Source organism: Numida meleagris, chromosome 4 (genome assembly GCF_002078875.1).
Source record: "Numida meleagris isolate 19003 breed g44 Domestic line chromosome 4, NumMel1.0, whole genome shotgun sequence".
Taxonomy (NCBI): Eukaryota; Metazoa; Chordata; class Aves; order Galliformes; family Numididae; genus Numida; species Numida meleagris.
This window is the reverse complement of record NC_034412.1, coordinates 75,616,961-75,636,988: the sequence shown is the minus strand read 5'-3', so window position 1 is coordinate 75,636,988 and position 20,028 is coordinate 75,616,961. Positions and strand designations below refer to the sequence as shown.

At 36.9% G+C, this 20,028-nt stretch overlaps 1 protein-coding gene across 6 annotated transcripts in view; it reads left to right on the top strand.

Annotated features, from left to right (window-relative positions):
* The window catches only part of KLHL5 (kelch like family member 5), a 51,103-nt gene that overhangs the window by 4,410 nt on the left and 26,665 nt on the right, over positions 1–20,028 (top strand). For 2 of the 6 annotated variants that reach the window (XM_021397009.1, XM_021397005.1), the window contains exon 3: positions 18,562–18,747. In XM_021397009.1, coding sequence (XP_021252684.1) covers positions 18,605–18,747 — 143 coding nt within the window. In that variant the 5' untranslated portion in view covers positions 18,562–18,604. Of the gene's footprint in view, positions 1–11,007; positions 11,400–18,561; positions 18,748–20,028 lie in introns of those variants that run through there. The other 4 variants (XM_021397006.1, XM_021397008.1, XM_021397004.1 and 1 more) reach the window with 3 other exon arrangements.

The window sequence follows — 20,028 nt, the reverse complement described above, 5'->3', positions numbered from 1 at the left end:
ATGGAAAACTGTGCAAGAAGTATTTGTAAAACAGAAAATTAAGGTTGAAGAATGACTCCCTCTCTTCTAAAAATGCATCTGAATAGACTTGTCCCACCACCTTAGCTGATACACTGTCAGAATAGTCAGTCTACATACGTTAACTCTTCATTAAATTCTTCAAGAAATTTTCAATAAAATTCTTCAAAATTTGCAATGGTTTGCAGCTCAATAAATTGTCACTTAAGTTAACATTCTATTTTTATTTTGTGAAATCTTCTATGGTCTTGTATTATGCATTCAGTGATGGTAGGTTGTTTTTCTTCAAAGACTGTATTTATATTTCTGGATGACCTTTAAACTATATTCTAAATGCTTTCCTATTTAAGGGGTATGTACCTTTTTAACATTGAGAATTGTCACAGAAACACAATCATACAGAATTGTTGGGGTTGGAAGGGACCTCTGAAGATTTGCTATTCCAACCCCACTGCTAAGGCAAGTTCCCTGGGGTAGGTTGCACAGGAAAGCATCCAGGTGGGTTTTGAATATCTCCAGAGAAGGAGACCTCACATCTCTCTTGAGCTGCCTGTTCCAGTGTTTTGTCATCCCTTAGAGTTTGAAAAGCCATGATTTGTCCAAGTGTTTTGTATGACTACAGCTTTTTGAGCTTTTGAAAAAATACTTTGAAAATGTAAGCTGTTTCTCATTCTTATACATCCTCAATTTTATACTGGGAAAGGAGGGAGAGAATAGGTTTTCATTCTTTTGAGATTAAACATTAGTAACTGGCAGAGTGCTGTGGGCAATTTCTAATTTTAAGTCCCGTTTCTAGTAGTCTTTCTTTAAATGTTTCCTGTGGCTTGCAATTGAAGACTTTTTGTTCAGCTCTGTAGGCTTTCTGCATTCATCAATAAAGCAGTTCTCACCTTGGCAAAGTATTACACAAACAGCATTGGAAAGGAGAACATAAAATGAAAAATTAATTAACCTTCTGAAACACTAGGCATTAGGAGGCCAGAACCATGACTATTTATTTCATCATTCTTTGTTCTGTGATTTGAATGTTCTGGAAGATGTTTGTTTTAAAAAATAAAAACAAATCCTCCTTTCCAATCTCAGTTCTAATTTGAATTTGACCTTTTAAGAAGAGGAGTTCTGCAGTACGCACTTTGCTAACTAATATCTGAGGTATATATTTCTTCTTCTGAAAGACCATATCAATAGCAATTACTCGAGAATTAAAAAAAACACCTGACAATAATTTGAAAAACTAAACATGAAACATAAAAATAGTTTGACTTTGCAAGTGTAAGTGAAAAGTTTTGATTTTTAAACTCTTTTTGCACTCTTTGCCTCCTGCTAGTTTCCCTGAAGCTGCTACTTTTCATCTTTCTCTTTTCATCAATGTGATTAATAGGCAGAATTTAAAAGCTGGACTTAGATGGAGAAAAATTGACTTCCTGTTCTTGCTTCCATATGTTTTGCACGGTGTTTTCAGAATAAATGGAAGGGGATTGTGTTATAATTTACTCATGATTTGGTAACTGTGCTCAGTGTTGTTTATTGAAAGCCATATTCTTCACTGCAGGAGCTGTTTGCACATAACCTTTTCAGTAATATCATCAAATATGCACATCTTGCAGCCTATCAAACTACTGGCTGTTTCACTTTCTAAGGGCTCTTCTTTTTTCCTTGGAGTTCTTAAATCCAACTTGCTGTATAGATATTACTCGTAAAAAGAGAACAAACAATGAAGAAGGAGAAGGGAAGGAAAGAAAAAGCTGTGGTTAGAATGCCTGCTGCATTCTTTATATCAGCCTGCTCTCAAAATCTTATTTCAAAGTATGCTATGCTGTCATGCAATCCTAATTAGAACAAAATAAAAATAATTTAAAAATAATTAAAAAGGAGAGAGGTACATAATCTCAAATCTCTTTTAGGTTATTTTTTAAATTTCTCATGTTTGTTTGTTTTCTGATGTGCCTTCTGTTTCTTCTTCCACCTCTCCGTTGTCTCCTGTCTTTTGAAGCTGTAAAAAGAAAATACTGGTAATGTTTTGATGTGATATGGGCTCTATAGGCAAGATGAAGGTAATAATGTAATCTGTCTAGTATAGATTTGAGTGGATTTGGGGAGAAATGGTATCATTCATCATTCTAAAAATAAAAGCGCGCACCATGCTCGTGCTTACTGTAGGCTCCTTTTCAGAGTCAACAGCACCTGTCAACGTCAAGTTAAAATACTCCTGCAGAACAGATGAAATATTCACGGTACCTGGCTAGGTAATATGGGTGCATATTCGTAATGGACAAGAAGATGAGAATCATGTCCAGAGAGGTTTACTATCCTTAGCTGTAAAGAATGCAGAGAGCAGCATGTCTGAATTACCAAATCAATGATGTGCTGATATGTAGCATGTATGCAGTGAGGAGAAATGACAGAAGCTCATGTGAGAATAAGATTTTTTTCAGTGTCTTTGGTGATGGGACTTGCATGCAAGCAATCCATACTTGTTATGAGTGAACAATTTACATTCTTGTTTGTGTAAATAAGCTATTAGCTTGATGGTTGCCATTCCAGATAAAGTATTCTGCACTGATTGTTCATTATATACAATGTAAGATGCATTTGTTGGTAGATACTATAAAGTGGATTCTGATGGCCTAAAAACTGCTTTTGAATAGTAAATGGTCACTTTGTCGTTGCCAAAGAGGAAACTAAAGTTTAAATCTTGCTCTTTTGCATTCGATGAGAGAAGCAGTATTTTGGATGTAAATGTAATCACAAGCTTGTGTATTCAGACTGTCTAATTAAAACATTACGAAAGTAGAGCATTTAATGATGTTATCATAACTTGATAAGCTTGGCGAGCTTTTCACCGGGAACTGTAGCATTTTAAGCATGGAAGTAAAGCATATAAAAATAATTAACTAAAATTAATCTATGAATTTATAAAAATGTGGGCGGATGAAGTGATAAGTAACAGCTTTTCTTGATAGATTTTTTTTCATTACCAAATACAAATTAAAATTGCACTTTTGCATAAGAAACTGACTGGCTTTTTGACTGAAGAACAATTACACTTAAAACAGATTAAGTGATAATTTCTTTAAGTATTCAGGCATTATTGTCTGAAAATTTACAAGCTTGATAAATATGAGTGCTTTATAAATATTGTAAGCTAGATAAATACTTTCTTTTAGTACTTACAGCTAATGGGGAAGATAGCTTGGCAGATGATTGTAAACCATCTGAAGCAAATGAGAGCTATATGTAGTTGTACAATATGTTAGTTTCGTGTTTTCCTTTAGATTTAGTTAGATTTGATAGGGAGAAAAAAACCAGCAACATCTGGTAAGCCAATAAAGAAAGGTTTTTGTTAATTCTACTTTTTCGCTCTTACAACTTAGCCAACTGAGTTTGAGTTTTCTCGTTTTTAAGAGTACTAGCTTGACAGTGGACCTCGTACTGGTAGGAATACCAACAGTTCATGTATTCCCGTTGTTTGGTTTAGTATCCTCTGTTCCTCCTGGCATTTTATTTATGTTGCTGTTGCCTAGTACTCTCTGTGCAGAACAGGAAATGTTTTAGGAGTCCTGTAAAATGAGGGGTGAGGCAGCTAAGATGATGGGTCTGTGCGCCTCTTGGGATAGCTGAACAGTTAGTTCAGTGAGTGCTTTAATGATTTAAAGGCTTAATGCTACTGTTGTTGCTTTCTTTCTCAAGGTCATTTTAATTTTGTACAGTTGTGGAAAGGTAGGAGCTTGTTGTGTTTGAACAATCTGTCAGATACTGACTGTGATGATTTTTTGTTCTACTTAGTTTCCAAATCCTAGGAAATCCTAGTTGTCCATGCCCAGAAGCAAGCGATATGAAGCTTGTGGTACCCCAGACAAGCTGGGATTGTGTCTTTTGATTTATCAGTCCCACTCCCCTGATAACTTCTGTGCCTGTCTGCTATTTTCGGTCAAACTCTGACAGAACATATCTTTTTGTATGCTTAAATTTCTGGAAGGTGCTGAAAATATGTGGGTAGGTAGGGAAGTCCAGATAAGTAATACTGATTGACTTGCCAGCTGGTGAGCCTGCCGTCTTCTGGGTCTGAATACAACCGAGGATTTTCTTGAACTACCTGTCTGCCACAAGGTAGGGGGGGAACTGTGGCTGTGTGTGAGCGGACTATGTGAGATGAAGCATTCTGGAGAACTGGAGTTACTGTTAGAAGAGCCTGTAAAACAAATATGAGTGGAGAACCTGAGATTATTTTTGCGCAAAACTGCAGACAGAAAACTTAAAGCACAAGAAATGAGTCTTGCCTAGTTCTGCAGTTCAGTTTATTTACTGGCATTGGTTTATTTACTGACATTGATTCAAATAAAATTATATTTGAAGAATGCTACTCAGTGTACATTTTCTCTTTGCTTACTGTATCTATTTGTAGTGTAAGTTTTGCTTTTTGATTACAAAAAATATAGTAGATTTTTTTCAGATTGGAATAAAATAATTACTTCTATTGATGTTAAATTCCACTGCCATTCTTCACATATCTTCATGTGATTTTATCTGGGATACTGATTATAAATATGTAATATGGAGTATGTAGTGATGTGATACAAGATTTAATCTGAAATTAATTAGCATCCAATTACAGAATTAAAGATGTTTTCCCTTCTGTGCCTTAGATACATGTTATTTCTGGAACAGCATTTCCAGGAAGTTTTGCAGAACTCATGGCTTGGATTCTTCTCTTCCTGTACATCTAGTTACCGTCGTTGGCATTCATCTTCTGCGCTTGTAAGGATCAGAACCACAATCAGGCAGTAGATATGTTTCCTATCTAGCCAATCTTGAGCTCACCAGGGAGGTTTATTTCTATCCAGCTGTTACTGTTAAGGCTGTTATGGCATAAACGCACTTAACCTATGGGAGTACACAAATAGAATTGGGATGCTCATTTGATTATATTACTAAATGCAAGTTGTTGTTAATAGATCAGGTCTTTCATTGCCACAGCAGCCAGTCCTGTAAAGTCAAAGAGCCCCTTCTTACTTCCAGGGCCCTTATCCTGTGGTACTTTTTCCAGCAGATCCACGAGGAGGCTGTATCTGCTGTATTGTAGTTTGTGCACCTCAAGCACTGTGTGCAGTTTTGGGTGCCACAATATAAGAAGGACATAAGAATACTAGCATTCACAGGAGAGTAGCAAAGGTGGTGAAGGGTCTAGAGAACAGCATGTATCAGAAGTGGCTGAGGTCCCTTGATTCAGTCCAGAGAAGAGGAGGCTGAGGGGAGGCCTGATGGTGGTGTACAGCTCCTCATAGGAGGAGCTGAGGGTCAGCACTGACTTTGCTCTCTGGTGACAGTGAGGACCTGAGGGAATGGCATGGAGCTGTGTCAGGGGAGGGCCAGGCTGAGTGTTAAGAAAAGGTTCTTCACCAGAGGGTGGTGGGCTTGGAACGGGCTGCCCGGCGCGGTGGTCACGATACTGAGGTGTTGGAGCTCAAGATGCATTTGGACAAAACTCTCAGGCATAGTTTGAATTTTGGGTGGACCTCTCTGGAGCCGGGAGTTGGACTCAGTGATCTCTGTGTGTCCCTTCCAACTTGGGGTAATCTGTGATTGGATGAAATCGATGTAGAACAGTGCTCGTGTCATAACTCATCCATAGTAGTGATATTTATAGGGGAGATGATTTGTTGTTACCATCTCTGGATTAATTTTACCCTGTTTGCATTAGAATCAACTGAGCCAGAATTCTTGGAGTGTATGAAAAAAAGAATCTTCTGCTTATCTTAATATATGTACAACTGTTTGAGCCTTTTGGTGCAGAAGAATGTTTTTGTCAATTCGGGGATAGACATAGCATTGTCTATTTCGTATTGCAACTGAATTTTAACTGGAAAAACACACCTGGCCATACATGGAGCACAAAATTTTTTGAGTGTGAATAAGCTTACTGCAATTTTTACTCAGGAATAGCTCTGTGTTAACGTTTTTGCTTGTAAATGGTGCTGTTTCTGATGATACCTGAGTATCGCTTGGGTAGACAGAAACCAGTGTTAAATGTTCCAATGTTAAAGAATATAAACCTCTGGAGTCACAACTGTTATTCTGTGTGAGCCACTATGATACTCAAGCCAAAAATTCTAGAATCTGGCAGTGTAATCTTCCATAATGTATGGAAATTTTTGTTTTTTTTCTTTTTATCTTGAGTAAAATAAACTGTAAAATGTGCTGTTTCTCTGTAAAGGTCTCTTTATGCTAGGGTAAGGCTGTGTGCTGTGGAGACAGTGTTTCTGAGCAAATGGCTTGCACTTCTCAAGGGGGATGTGTAGTGTCAAGTAGCAGAAAGTTGCAATGGAGTGCCCAGAATTTGGCAGCAGCTGATTTCTGCTCTGGCAGTGCACTCTAACTGTAGTAGTTTTTTGGTTTTTTTTCCTGGGTGAATTACACTGTTGCTGTTAAAAGAGACTTCTTACATAAACATGAATCAAAGTGTTTGTACTTATAAAAACGTTGGTATTGGAAGTGATCATTGTTTTATAGAATCACAGAGCGTGAGCATAGCTATCTTTCTGAAGTCTTTGTTAAGCAATTTCTATAATTTTTGGACTGATACACAGGAATTGAGAAGAAAAAAATAGTAAACATTTAACACTCCTTTTAACATAATCATACAAGCAGGGTCGCAACGGCAGGGTTTGTCTATAGCAGGATTTCTTTGGTAATTATTTTAACATCTTGAAATAATTGAAACTTTAAAGTCTCTTTGTAAGGTGTTAAATTTTGAATGCCTTTTAATGCTCTAAGTATGTATTTGATTAATTCATGAACATCTTACGGCCAGTGAACTGTTCTGATGCTTCAGAATAAATATCTGGGATCTCTAAATATTGGCCAGTAAGATATTACCTCATTACATCTTAATGAGTCTAGTTATGTCTCAAATACATCTTTTCACATGTAATGTTTTTGCTAAGAGGTGTTTTTTTCAGGAGAGAGAAATAACTCTTGCAGTCAAAACAAAGACTTTAATTATTTTGACATTTTCATTCAAAATTAGCACTTTAAAAGATAATTAATATAAGGATTATCTGAGCCTTTAAGTCCCTAGATCTTCAATTTAAAAATGGGTAATTTTAAATTCATTTGACATAATAAATACCTTGAAAATACTGTGCCTGAACAGCGGTGTTGAATGGCAATAGTTTTTTGAAGCCAAAATGTAGCACTGACAGTAAAAATGTTGCCATGAAAAGAGATGTTGAGATTCAAATTTTAAACGTGCCTCAAAAATGTATCTGAGAAACATATTTGCTAACTTGAAAAATTAACTGACTTCCTAGTGGAACAAAAAGTCACAATGAATAAAAAAACTTCGAACTAATTTGTTAAATAACAATTTTTCTATTTAGCCCGCTAATGTTCTTAGATGTATCTGAATATTTGGAGCATAACTACCCAGAAATTATACACTACAAGTATTTTATGTTAAGTAACAGTGTTACTTAAATTTTAACTTTTTGTTGGATTGTAATCTTCCTTTTACATCTGTATGAATAAACAGATCTATGATCTGTAATATCTGTGAAAGTCTGTAGAAGTTTTTTATTAAAAAGTTAACTTTGTTGTCTTTTACTGCAAGTTTAACATACAATATGCATTCAAATCTTCATTTGATCACAAGGTATAATCTGGGAAACTCCTCTCCTGCTAACTGTCTGCAAGAATTAATTTCTTACTCTGTGAAGCTGCTCATGTGAGAGATGTCGTGTCCTTAAATGTTCAGCTGCTCCACTCTTAAGAATATCAATCTTATCAGTCAAAATCCAAGTTCTCAAAACTGCCTTCCGGTAATTTTCCACAACCTCAGTAATGTCAACGGAATCCTGCAGAATCATGTTTACAAAGAGGACCTTGTACCTGTATTCAAAAAAATTTTGACTCACCACGAGATAGAATATGGTTATTCATCTGTAACAAAGATCAGAAAAGATGTGTGTAAGCACTTTGGGATTTTCTCAAACAAAATCTTTTGCCTTAGTAGATAAAAAAAAAAAAAATTAGAATCCTTACAAAGTCTGTTTATACTGTGTTTAGTTAAGATGCTGCCACCCAGTTTACTTTTTTTAGCAGGTTTCTAAGAAAAGTGTTAGTGTATTAGAAAGACTTACAATAGAATGTAGTCATGGGTGTGGGTGTTTGGATCTGTCAGCACCCACCCGAAGAAGAGATGTCAAAGATGAGGTTTGAGTGGTCTAAGTAAGTGTCTGTCCTACCAACTCATCATCTGAGATCTCCACAAAGGTCATTAACTCCTAGCAGAGGGACCTTAAAATCTATCACATCACTCATAGTAAGGAAGCTTGCTGAGAACAAGAAGGGGGCCTCAATTATTTCAAGCAGCCTTACCAATTTAAACTAAGTGCTGCTTGCTTTGTTTTGTCATTTTTTATACCAGCTTGTATCTAATTTATGTGGAAGAAATATATATATAAATGTATTTTATGTTGAGAGAGTGTTTAAAGGAGCAAGTTTGTATAATCTAGAAAAATGAAGGAAAATAGAAAACAGTTCTGCTTTTTCATCTTTTAAAACTACAGCACTTTCTTTTCTAATCTCTGTTTGAGCCCATAGCTTCACAACTGGAAAAAAGCAATAATTGGACTGTGTTTCCCAGAAAGTCATAAGAAAGTGCTGAAAAAGTGCTGGAGTTGGCAAATTTGCCATTGTCTTAGCTTACTTTTACTGGAACAGTTTGAATTTCAGATGAGTCTGTTACACAAGAAAGAGAATTCAGGTCAGTCTTTACGTATAATGGATTTACCATACCTGCAGAAGGAAAGGTATTTAAAACTTACTTTTTATTGTTAAATGGGTAATTAAAATATTACTACTATAGTGAACGTTAACAAATACACCAGTAGCTTATCTTCTTTATCCACCTTTGAAAAACACTAAACACCAACACAAAACGTAAGGAGAGGAGTAATTAAAAGATGCCATTTATTATTACTGCTTGAATTGTACTGTAGTTTCTCCCAACTTGCAGTTGCATAAAGGATGATGTTTGAACAATACAGCTGAAACTTGTGAAATTTACAGAGCTGTATAATGTGGATAGGGACTGGACTTCATGTATTTTCCGTTAAACATCCATACAATTTTTATGCTAATCCCCAGCAAAGATGATAACAGCTTAGTATATTTATCTAGTTGATTGTCTCACCTTTCAAGTTGCCCTCAGCTGTTTTCTGGGTATGCTGCAACTGACATGGTGCATCAGTTTTGGTAGACCAGGACGTTAGCAAGATACAAGTTCTGAAATGCATCTCTTGCGGAGGACAGCTGGAATACTGTTTCTATAGAAATGTGCTTTGATGGCTTTTGTGAGAAGCAGTTTCATAAATAACTGAGTTCTGAGCAATGGTGGGTGAATTTTCCAGCTTAAAACTGGCCTTTTCAGCATTGTAGTTCCCAAGAAAATTGCGTACTTTTCTGCTGACGTGAAAGAGTGTTGGCTTTTTGCGTGATAAAATTATGCACTGTGGAAATTTTCATATGGGCTCTGCATACAGCCTGTTATAAAGAACACTACAAGTATCCTAATTGCCGCATCAAACAAGCATAGTTTGTAGTTTGCTTTGTTCATTTGAGAGATTGTTAACTTCTTGATGGCAAGTGTAGGTAAGAAAAGAAACAATTCCTATAAATTGATTGAATTTGTATCGTGGAGAGCTGAACAGACCAGGTGAACTGTGAAGACTGAAAATGTAATTCTATTTATCAAGGATTGATAAAAACCAGCATCTCTTTGTTATTCTAAAATTGTTGTGAGTATTTGCATGTGATTGAAATTAGTCTCAGCAGCTTAGACCTAACTAGCTCCGTATGTTGTAGAGGGAATAGGCTATTTTTCAGAGACAATATAAATCGGTCATTGTATGTTTTGTCCTTGTGACTTGATTTCTTTCTCATTCAAAGAAAGACTTTTTGAGATATTTTAATGCATTGCGTGCAGTACTCATCTAATGGGAATTCTATCTCAGAAGTACAAGGATGTCTTTTTCTCTTCTCTGTCACAGTACCTTTAAGCTGATGTGAAACAGCTGATTCCATACGATGAGAGAGAAGCAAAGGAGGTTTCATGTTGTTCATTGAGCAGGGGGTGTCTCTGGTGTCCTGGGCAGTGACTGGTTAGCCTTTATTGCTTTTGCTTTTAGTGATATGTAAGTGAATGGAAACCACTAGCTCATTTCAGATGTAGAATGCTAGAAATTTTTGTTTACTGCAGACCCAGATATGAATCAAGGCACAGCGGGATGAAAGGCTCTGTAACACTGTACCAGTCCCTCGAGTCTTCCAGGCTGTTCCTGTACTGCTTTTTGTTGTTGCTTTATTTTTAGTTTAAGTTACCGCATGTCCTGTAAAGGGAAAAATATTATTTGCAGTTCAGTTTCTCCTCAGTACAATCAGTTATCTTTGGACAGATTTTAGTCCTTTCTGTAAATTTATTCTTCAGCAGTGCAGAAAGAATTTTGTTTGCTTTGTGCAGTTTTTTTCCCCTCTGTAGAAGCAAGAGTTAACAGAATGAGAAGAGATTCTGAGATGCGGTACAGGAATTACTTCTCTGTCATTTGTGGTTTAAGAAAAGGGGGTGGTATTCAGCTCGCGAAAGGGCTTTAATGAATACTGTTTGGTGCTTTTGAAAGCTAATGGTCAGAGAGCAACAGAGGCAGCCTTGGAGCTTTTAGGGCAAACTGGCTGGCGTTTTTCCTGATGGAGGTGATTGTTTCACCTTCTCTTTTTACCTCGGGATTTTCATCACCCGTTGCCTTTTGTTTATATTCAAATGATGTGCCGTTAAGAAGCGTTTTTGTGTGAATGCGGTCCTCTCCCCCCTCCTTCCCCTGTACAACCGCTGCTTGCCACAGACGGGCAGAGCATGTGTTTCTCTTGTCTTGGTTGGGTGCACAAATCTTCTTTTATGCGTGCTGCTCCTTACCCTGTTGCCTAGACGATCACTGGCTTTCACTGAGGATGTCTGGTTCTCGTAAAGACTTTGACGTGAAGCAGATTTTAAAAATCAGATGGAGGTGGTTTGGTCATCAGGCGTCAGCCCCTAATTCTGCAATTGAGAGCCACCAGGGAGACTTCTGGAACAGAGGGCAAAATGTAACGACTGGTGGCGCAAAGTTTTTAGATTCGGGTAACCTGCCTTTAACAGCAGTTGGTTATAGGAGGTCCAGCCAACAGGATTTCCAGAACTCACCTCCTTGGCCAATGGCATCCACCTCAGAAATCCCCGCATTTGAATTCTCCGCAGAAGATTGTGGAGGTGCGCGTTGGCTTGGCAGACAAGAGACAGATGATAGAGCGAGTGAAGAAGAAAATGAATCGGACAGCAGTTCGTGCAGGTTAATTGTTACTTTCCTATTGTGGGAAATGTGTTTTTGTTTCGTGTTTACAGATAGCGTGCACGTAAAGGCTAGCCTTTGTCCTGGATTAAAATGCTTCAGAAACCTAGCAGTCACTGTGTAATCAGCAACAGAAAATGTTTTATAACCAGGCTTCAGCGTGTTTACTATGACCTTTTTAAAAGGCAATGCTATTTACTCAGCATGGGTAAATGAAGCTCAAGCAAGTGCATGCGTTTGTTTTCAGTATTATACCCAACACATGCTGACATGAACAAGATGATGTCCACGATGTGATGATGATACTGGATACTTTTAAAATTATTTTGAAGTGACACCGATTGTCTAGGTATGGTGAGAATGGGTCCCTTGCCGGATGGGAGAAAACTGTGAACGTTTAAGCTGCTTGTGACTCTTAACTGATGTTTCTATGTATTTCTATGGATAAGGGTGATGGTGCTTTAAAAAAAAAAAAAAAAAACTTAGGCTGTAAGACAAAAACATCATTTTTGCTTGTGTGTATGCAACTTGAAGGAAAAAAAATAATCTATTGTATGTCAGCCAGGTTATGTTGAAAACTAATACCAAATGGTTGCATTAAAATGATGGTAGTTGTCTGTGGGAGTGTCTTAAACTGTACCCAGTTTAAAAGAAAGATAGTGGTTTTATTGTGTCTACAAAGATGTTTTGGTGTTCTTTTCTTGCATATTATTATTAAAGATCGAACTGTAACATTTGTTCTTAAGTGAAAGGTGTATAACAGCGGAAAATTAGACAGGTTAATGTTTCTTGTTAAATGTTAGTTTGTTTCTTTTATCTCTTGGTGCAATCTTCATTGAAAGTATTTTTCCTCTTTTGTGCTGCCTGTAGCGCAGTAATAGTTAGCTTACCATTTCATGGAAATGTTAGGGTATTTACTTTCTTGATTTTTCAGATAATTTGCAATCATAAGGCTTTTTGAAAAGTATGTTGGTTTAAAACAGTACACTGCTTAATAAAGCACATTAGGGATGGATCGGTCTAGTTAGAGCAGTTTCACTGTTTTGCATTCCCCAGGAGAAGAATTCATTTAGTGCAAGAGCAAAGCGGTCTAGAATATAAACACTAAGTATTTATGGTTTATATAACCTTTAAAGACTGGAGGAAAGGAGGGAAGGTAAAAATGCTTAGGAGTCTACACTGTGTATTTGCCTTTGTCACTGACCTGCAAGAGTACTGGCATTACAGTGAGGGGAAGTTCTGCATACTGATTCTTTGTAACAGGCAGCCTTATCGTGCTGCAAAGACTGGGCAGCTATGAGTAACATACCTCTAAAGAATTCTTACTTTAAGTGATATTTGGGTATGATTTTTTTAAATAGCAATGTCACTAGATAGTATAGTATGGTAGATATAGATGTAACAGCACTGTATCGCATCTGTTTGTGATGTAAATTTTTTTGGTACAGCATTACCCCAGATAAGATATTCTCACCACAGCAAGGCAGTCAGTGTAGGAAAAAAAAACCATGCAGTTCAAAGAGATAAATATGTAGCTTGAGGTTATTACAGATTTTTTTAATGATATGAGAAGAGTTTACACATGAAAAACTAATTTGTTACTTTGTAGAGCTGAGGAGCTACAGATACATATTGAGGGAGTGGGAGAGATCTATATATCCCTGCTATTTTATTTTTTCTTCTTTGCAGATGGACTAGTAGACTTTAATGCATGTAGGATTTGAACATAGTAACATTTAGTCACGAATAGCATCTGGAGTTGTCTTTAATTCCTTTGTTGTTTTGTAATTCTTGCTAGTGTTTTAATTACATGCTTTAAATATTTTAGGTAATTTTTCAGTTCAGTGTTGGTATACAGTTTAATATGTAACTAATGGTAATATAAGGACTTGCTTCATATCATCATCTGTAGTTTTGTTTTCAAGGGTAGATTGTACATATACTTGTATCTTGTTCTTTCCTTTTATTAAGAATGTGTAATCTACATAAGTCTACCCAGCAACTGGATTTTTTTTAGTGTTAAGAACTTGAGTAAGTGGTTGTCTTTTTATTATCTAAAATACAACTTCTTATCTACTGACCTCATTTGTGTAGTTTTCAGAGGGCTTTTGCTTTTTCCCCATGTGAAAATCCTGCTTCCTCCATTAGAAACAAATAGCGTGTACAAAAAAATCCTTTTTAAAAAACAAACAAACAACTTTTTGAAGAAGCTGTGGGAGTTAGCTTGCTTCTTCAGTCCTCTGTAACTTCTTGCCCAAGCCCTAAAAGCATGAAATGACAGAACCGAGCTCACTGCTTTGTGTGTTTTTCTTCTTTGCCATGTCATATGGCACAGGTTGAAAAGCATTTTGATCAGGTCTCTGTCGTTGTAAGAGCTTTGGATCATTATGGGATTCATTTTGAGGAGAGATAATGTAGGGTTCTTTTCTTATTAGTAAAGAGCTTGGTGGTATAAGAGATAAGCAAATCCCAGGTTTGGTTCCGATTTTCTGACAAAGGCTGCCACAGCTGTCTGAGATGCAAACATTCACATTCAGGGGTCAGAGCTGGTTGGCTGTAAAGCTCTTTACATCATTCTTCTGTGTTGAGATCATCATTGTCTCAAATGCTAGTTTAACAAGTCAGTTAGGTATTAATTCTTTTACTGTTTTTCACCTCCCATATTTCCTCTGTTGTGCCTGCTGGTTAACTTTCCTGAGGTGCTGGTCATCCTTTTGGACTTGTAACTTCTTAAAGTTTTCCAATAGGTGCACACATCCTTGTATAGCAAATTAAAGCTTATGAGCAATAGCTCTGTTTTTCCTTACTTTTTGTGGGTGCCTTAGAAGCAGTCCTCAGGCCTTGGAGGCTCCGTGGATAACACACTGAAAATGCTTGAATGTATCTAGTATGCAGTGTGTCGTCTGGTTCGTTTCACCCTGGCAGGCATTAAAATATTGGGATTGTGTTACTGTAGATTTATAAGCATGGAAATAGATTCAAATATAAAATATGTATTCATATTTGAACCCTAAATACAAGCAGTTTGTCAGAAGTTGTCAGTTGTATCCTAACCTTGAACAGTTCAGTAAGATGCCGGCAGTCTTTAAGACAAGGTCTGAATGCTGAGGGTGATAGCTACTCTGCATTTGGATTCTGTATAAACAGTGCTGGAGTTAGCACATTGGAAGTTCCACCCCAAGTCTGTCCTCTCCAACACTAGAGACCTCAGTTGCAGCTGAGATTCTTGTCTTAATAACTTTAAAGAACAAAATACATACCAACATATGAAATCATAGAAACTGGCATATTATTATTTTGATAGGTCGTGTTCTGATCTCCATGTGCAATAAAACGTCATTGAACTTGGTGGAAGCAGTGTAAACAACAAAATTGATAAATTATTTTTAACATTGTTTTCAAAAGCTTTATTTTAAAGCAATCTTAAAGCAGCAGTGAAGTTCTAAAATTCAGATTTGTTTGAAGTTAGAAAACTTTAGTATGTATCCTAATTTGTTCAAGAGATGTACTCTGTGTTTTCTAATGACTTAAGGAATTGACTAACATTTTTTTCCTATTATTCTCCTTTGAAATGTCATTATATTTACTTGATTTTAACTATCTGTTCACTTTGAGATATCTGATCGGCTAGTTGATTTTCTGTTTACTTAAATGTCTTGGTTTAAAAGGTAATATTGCACATTTTTCAGAAAAAGATTTTAAAATTCATTTTGAATTTGTTCCTCCATCTCTGTTCCGGAACGAATAGTTTGAAATGTATTTTTCAAAAGATAAATATGGAGGCATCTAACCTAAAAGATATCTTCTGAAAAATAATTTAGTATGTAGACCATGAGATAACATGCTTGAAAAAAAGATTTTTGCAGACTTTGTTACAACCAAGGTTCTTACTTAGTCACATTTGTAGGTCATAACTAAGATGTGTGATTGCTATAACTGTTGTAACTCCTGCTTTGAAATGAATTTTGATACTTTAAAATAATTAAAAGAAAGATGCAGATCCTTGTACTAGAAGCAGATTGTGCTTCTCCCCCATAAAAAACACAACTCTCTCTTGTAGAAAGATTTAGTAAATGTGGGAGGAAAGAAGGCTGGTATGTGTTCTAGTTTTTGTTTTATTTTGCTTTTGCATTGAAAACTCTGCTGTGGCTTTGTTTAAGCTATGAGCATGAAACCTCAAACAGGCACGGAAGGAGAGATGTGAATTTAACTCTCTAGTTGTCATAGTCTATGCTGTTACTTTGAAACTCATTTTTGCATGGTTTACCACCAACTAAGTTAATTGCTTCATTGCTCTGCAATGAGCTGTTTTAATGAGCTAAGCACCTTACTCCAAACATCCTACTGCAAGAAATAAAATCCTTTAAAAAATAATGATTTTATACCATAGCTTCTACATGGTTTTGATTTTCAAAAAGGGGGAGTACTCATATATAAATATTAAACAGAGAAGTCAAAGCTAGCGTCTTTAGTATATTAATTTTTTATGTCTGTCACCAGGATAACGCAATGTGTAGCTCTCAGGGGAGAGAGCTTGCCTTTAGGGTAACTTACATTTTTATTATCATTATAATTAAATAATTAATAAAAGTATTAATTGGTCAATGCTAGGTGGGATCTTTTTTACATAAATAGGGAAATAAAAGAGATAAAAAAAGTGGGATTAAAGTGGAAGGCTGCAAAAAGAAAACCCTACAGACTAATGTTCTAAGGTATTTATAACAAAAATATTTCTACTGTATGTGGTAAAAAATGCTAACTTAAAGGAATATGTAGAAGGGGTTCTTTGATATGTGTAGCTATTTTATGTGCTGGCAGCCTCAGTCTTTACTGTAATTATCCTGTTAGTACGTGTGAGGTGTGCAGAAGTCCCTCTAGCCTGCAGGAAGGAAAGTTTGGGCTATAATTAGAGATAAATCCGAATTGAGAGCCAGATTCAAAGGGAGCAAAACCACCTGTGATGCTCAGAGGTGCAGGACCTCATGGCTAGGTGCTTGCTCTGAGCATGCAGACCACAGATCAGCATTCAGTACTGGAGTTGCCTCGCTGGGAGGGAAGGACATCAGCCAAGAATTCTGAGCGATTTCGGTACTGCTGCTGGGAGAGAGGAAAGCAGGTTCTTCCCTTCCTCTGTTCTTGCCTTGCTTGTGTATTCTCCCATGCTGTCATGGCTGAAACTGAGCTGAACGAGGAAACAAATTTGTAAGAGTGTTTGGGGAAAGGGTTAGGGAGGATTTAAATTTTTCATAGGCAGTCACTGTGTAATAGGCATAAATAGACCTTGAAGCTATATCTTCCCTTTTGCATAAGCACTTCAGCTATTCGGCTACCTCTTTCATGTTCTCTTTATGGATCACTGAAGCTTAATGTTTCTTTCCCTTTCCTTTTTATTTCCCTGAGGAAAATGTTTTTTAAGGTACTGGCTGCAAGAGAGGATGGGTATGGTGTTGGATTTGTTCAGGTAGGGGGAGTGAGCTGAGCGCAGCTTTGTTGTGTCGTAAGTGCTTTATCTTGGGCCTGTGGAGAACAGACTGCTGCCAGTTACTTTTCCATACCAAATGAATGTGGTGATTGCTAGTGAGTATTGCACAGAGCATGCATGTGTGTGCTCTGGGGGCTGACGGTGGCTTAGGTCAGGGTATCTGCTAGGAAAGTGCTGCCTGAGGAAGGTTTTCCTTCTCCATCCTAGTTTGTTGCTTCTTTGGGTGTGTCTGCACAACTCTTTGTGAGGTTATAATGTAGATCCGATCCCTGATACCATGCAGGTTTTGTTTTCTTTTGGATAATTATTAATGGTGTAAGCTGAGGAATCTGGTTTAAAATACAGTTCAACAAAGAAGAGATGCATTCTCTGAGTACTTGCTCCTTCACCTGTGAAAATGCTGCGCAGCTCTGACAACGTAATGGTTTTTATGGTTACGTGGTGAGTCAGATAAGGGAATTGATGTGGCACAAAGTAGTTTTTTTCCTACCCTCATCTGTTTTTCAGGTATATGAGTTCCTTGATTCTGTTTCCCACATGGCCACAAAGAACACTTGTTCCAGCATGTCGGAGGGCCAGCAGTGGAGCTGAACAAGTGACTCATGGGGGATGAGAAGAACTTGTCACAGCTTAAGTAGATGCCTAGCCACCACTTCAGAGCACGTTTAAGATATTTAAGTCCTTAGAGGGAAGTAGGTAGGCAGGTATCTCATTTCTGATCTATTACTAGATTTGGGTTTCAATTATGTGTCAGATTACTTGGCCTATTTAGCTATCTGAGTGCATGCCCAGGCGTGTGCGCACACACACACAGGAAGAAAACTTTACAGAACATTTTTCTTCTGAGAATTTAGACTTAGATGTTTGAGGATCCCTCTTCAAATAACTGTTCTAAGCTAGGGAGCGAGCTCAGGATAGAGATCATATGAATCCATATGTTTCCAAATACCACAGTAGATCTAGAGTATTCTTTTAAGTTATCTGCATAGTGGAAGGTGAGAGAATTGTAATCAAGAAAAAGTGTGCTTCCCTCGGTGTATGTAATTAGGATCCAGCTCCTTTATATCCTGGGTCCATGCATTCTATTTACCTTTTCCATCTTACTCTCTTCTTGAAAACAGCTATGTGTATGGACAAGGATAATTGTTTTTTCCATCCACCCTTGCTTTTCCCCCATACGGGCTTCTAATCTGTTAGATCTCATTTCAAGTATTTAAGGCGTCATGAAGTAAGGTGATGGTGATATAGTGATATAGTGACGTGTTTCTTGATTTATTTTTTCCCTTGCATCCATACACTTTTTTTTTAGCTAATGTGCCAAGTTTTGTTGTAACCATCTTAAGCAAGTGTGTATTGGAGTGGCAAGAAGTGTGAGTCCATATTGCATCCTTGCATCACTTCTTCACTTTGTGGGGTCTTGGTGGATGCCTGTTCTTCCACAGTGTCTGCAATGCTGTAGATATGATTATTGGACTGATCTCTGTGTATCCCTTAGTTGAAGAGTACAACGAATCATCGTTTCTGTTTTTGTAAGAGCTTAGACAATGTTTGGAGAAAGAAAGTATGAAAATAAACAGAAATTAAATAGGAAGGGAACGTGCAATTTTCATTGTATCATCTGTATTGAGAATTGTTGTAATTTAATATTATGTGAACTAAGTTTTCTGTTACTGTCTTCAGCAGAACCTCCAACAGCAGTCATACCATATCATCTTGTCAAACTATGGAGCCCTGTACATCAGATGAATTTTTTCAGGCTCTCAATCATGCTGAACAAAGCTTTAAAAAGATGGAGAATTATCTTAGACACAAACAGCTATGTGATGTGGTGTTAGTTGCTGGTGATCGTAGAATTCCAGCTCACAGGTAAGCTTATAATGACTTGAAGTAACTTTATATTAATTTACAAATGTGTCTTCAAAGTGTGTGTTCTGTTTGGAACATCCTAAACAATTTGGAATACTTTAAACATGCTTAAGCTTTTTGACATTTATTTGGAAACTAAAACATAATTTCTGTTGTATGTGATACAGCATCAAAAATGATCATGATTTTCTCACATTCTTTTTGTCTTTAAGCATATAGTAGGATGTTTGCATAACAAAGTAAGCCTCAAATGCACCTTCATGCTATTAAAATCAGTAGTGGCTTTTGTACCATAGAATGGAGTAAACAAGTTTTGTTAGACTGATTTTTTTACTTTGTACTTCCAATTAAGTTATTGGATTCATAGTTAGTAATAAGGGCAGTCTGTGTCCACATAGTTGTTTTGGCTCCCATATTAACAGGAGTCTTTTGGTAGTAGACAGTAAGTGTTAAAAAGCTAAACGAGATCAAAAGTTACCGTATCTGTTGTCCTGTTCCTGCTAGGAAAATACTAAAGATTCTGAAAAATAAGTATTAATAACAGAAGCATGTTGCAGTATTTAATGCACAGTTTTAATAGTTTAAATAGGTACTTTGGTATAACTAAGCTGTGGCTTTGTAAAGTTATTTCTACAACAGAAATAGTAGCCTAAAGCATTCCTATTTTCCATTGCTGATTTCTCCCATCACAGTGAAGCCACGGATTTATACTGCAATAGTTAATAGAAAGATGAGGAGAGGTTACTCGTTTGGATTTAGTATTTTTTCTGGGGAGCAGGCAGGTCCTGCTCCCCAGAAGTTAACACCATAACTTGTTAATGCTCTCTGAGTGAGCCTTCATTTTATAAAACCTCATTTTTTCCAAGTTGATTAAAGCACACTTTACTGTAGTTAATACAAAAACAGGCGGTCCTGGTCTTTAGCCAGCCCTTGACCCCAATTCCTTTGTAAACAAAGTTGACAAAACACTTCTGTGGATGATAGCATTTTTTTTCAGAGGGGCAAGGGGAGTGCAGTTGAGCAAGCTGTTTTTATTTTCTTTATGGCTACGGAGTTGAATATGGTCAGTCTTTGTCAGATTCATCACACAACTTCATCATTGCTATGGAAAGAGTAAGTCAGATGGAAATGGGGAATGCGCTTACTCCTAGTGGATTTGTACCCACTGAAGTAATTTAGAAGTCAAGGAGCTTTTGACTGCTTGCTCTAAATTGCTGTAAATAGGAAAAATAGTGATTAATGCAGACAATCTTACTTCCTTATGTGGCGTGGCAGCATGTT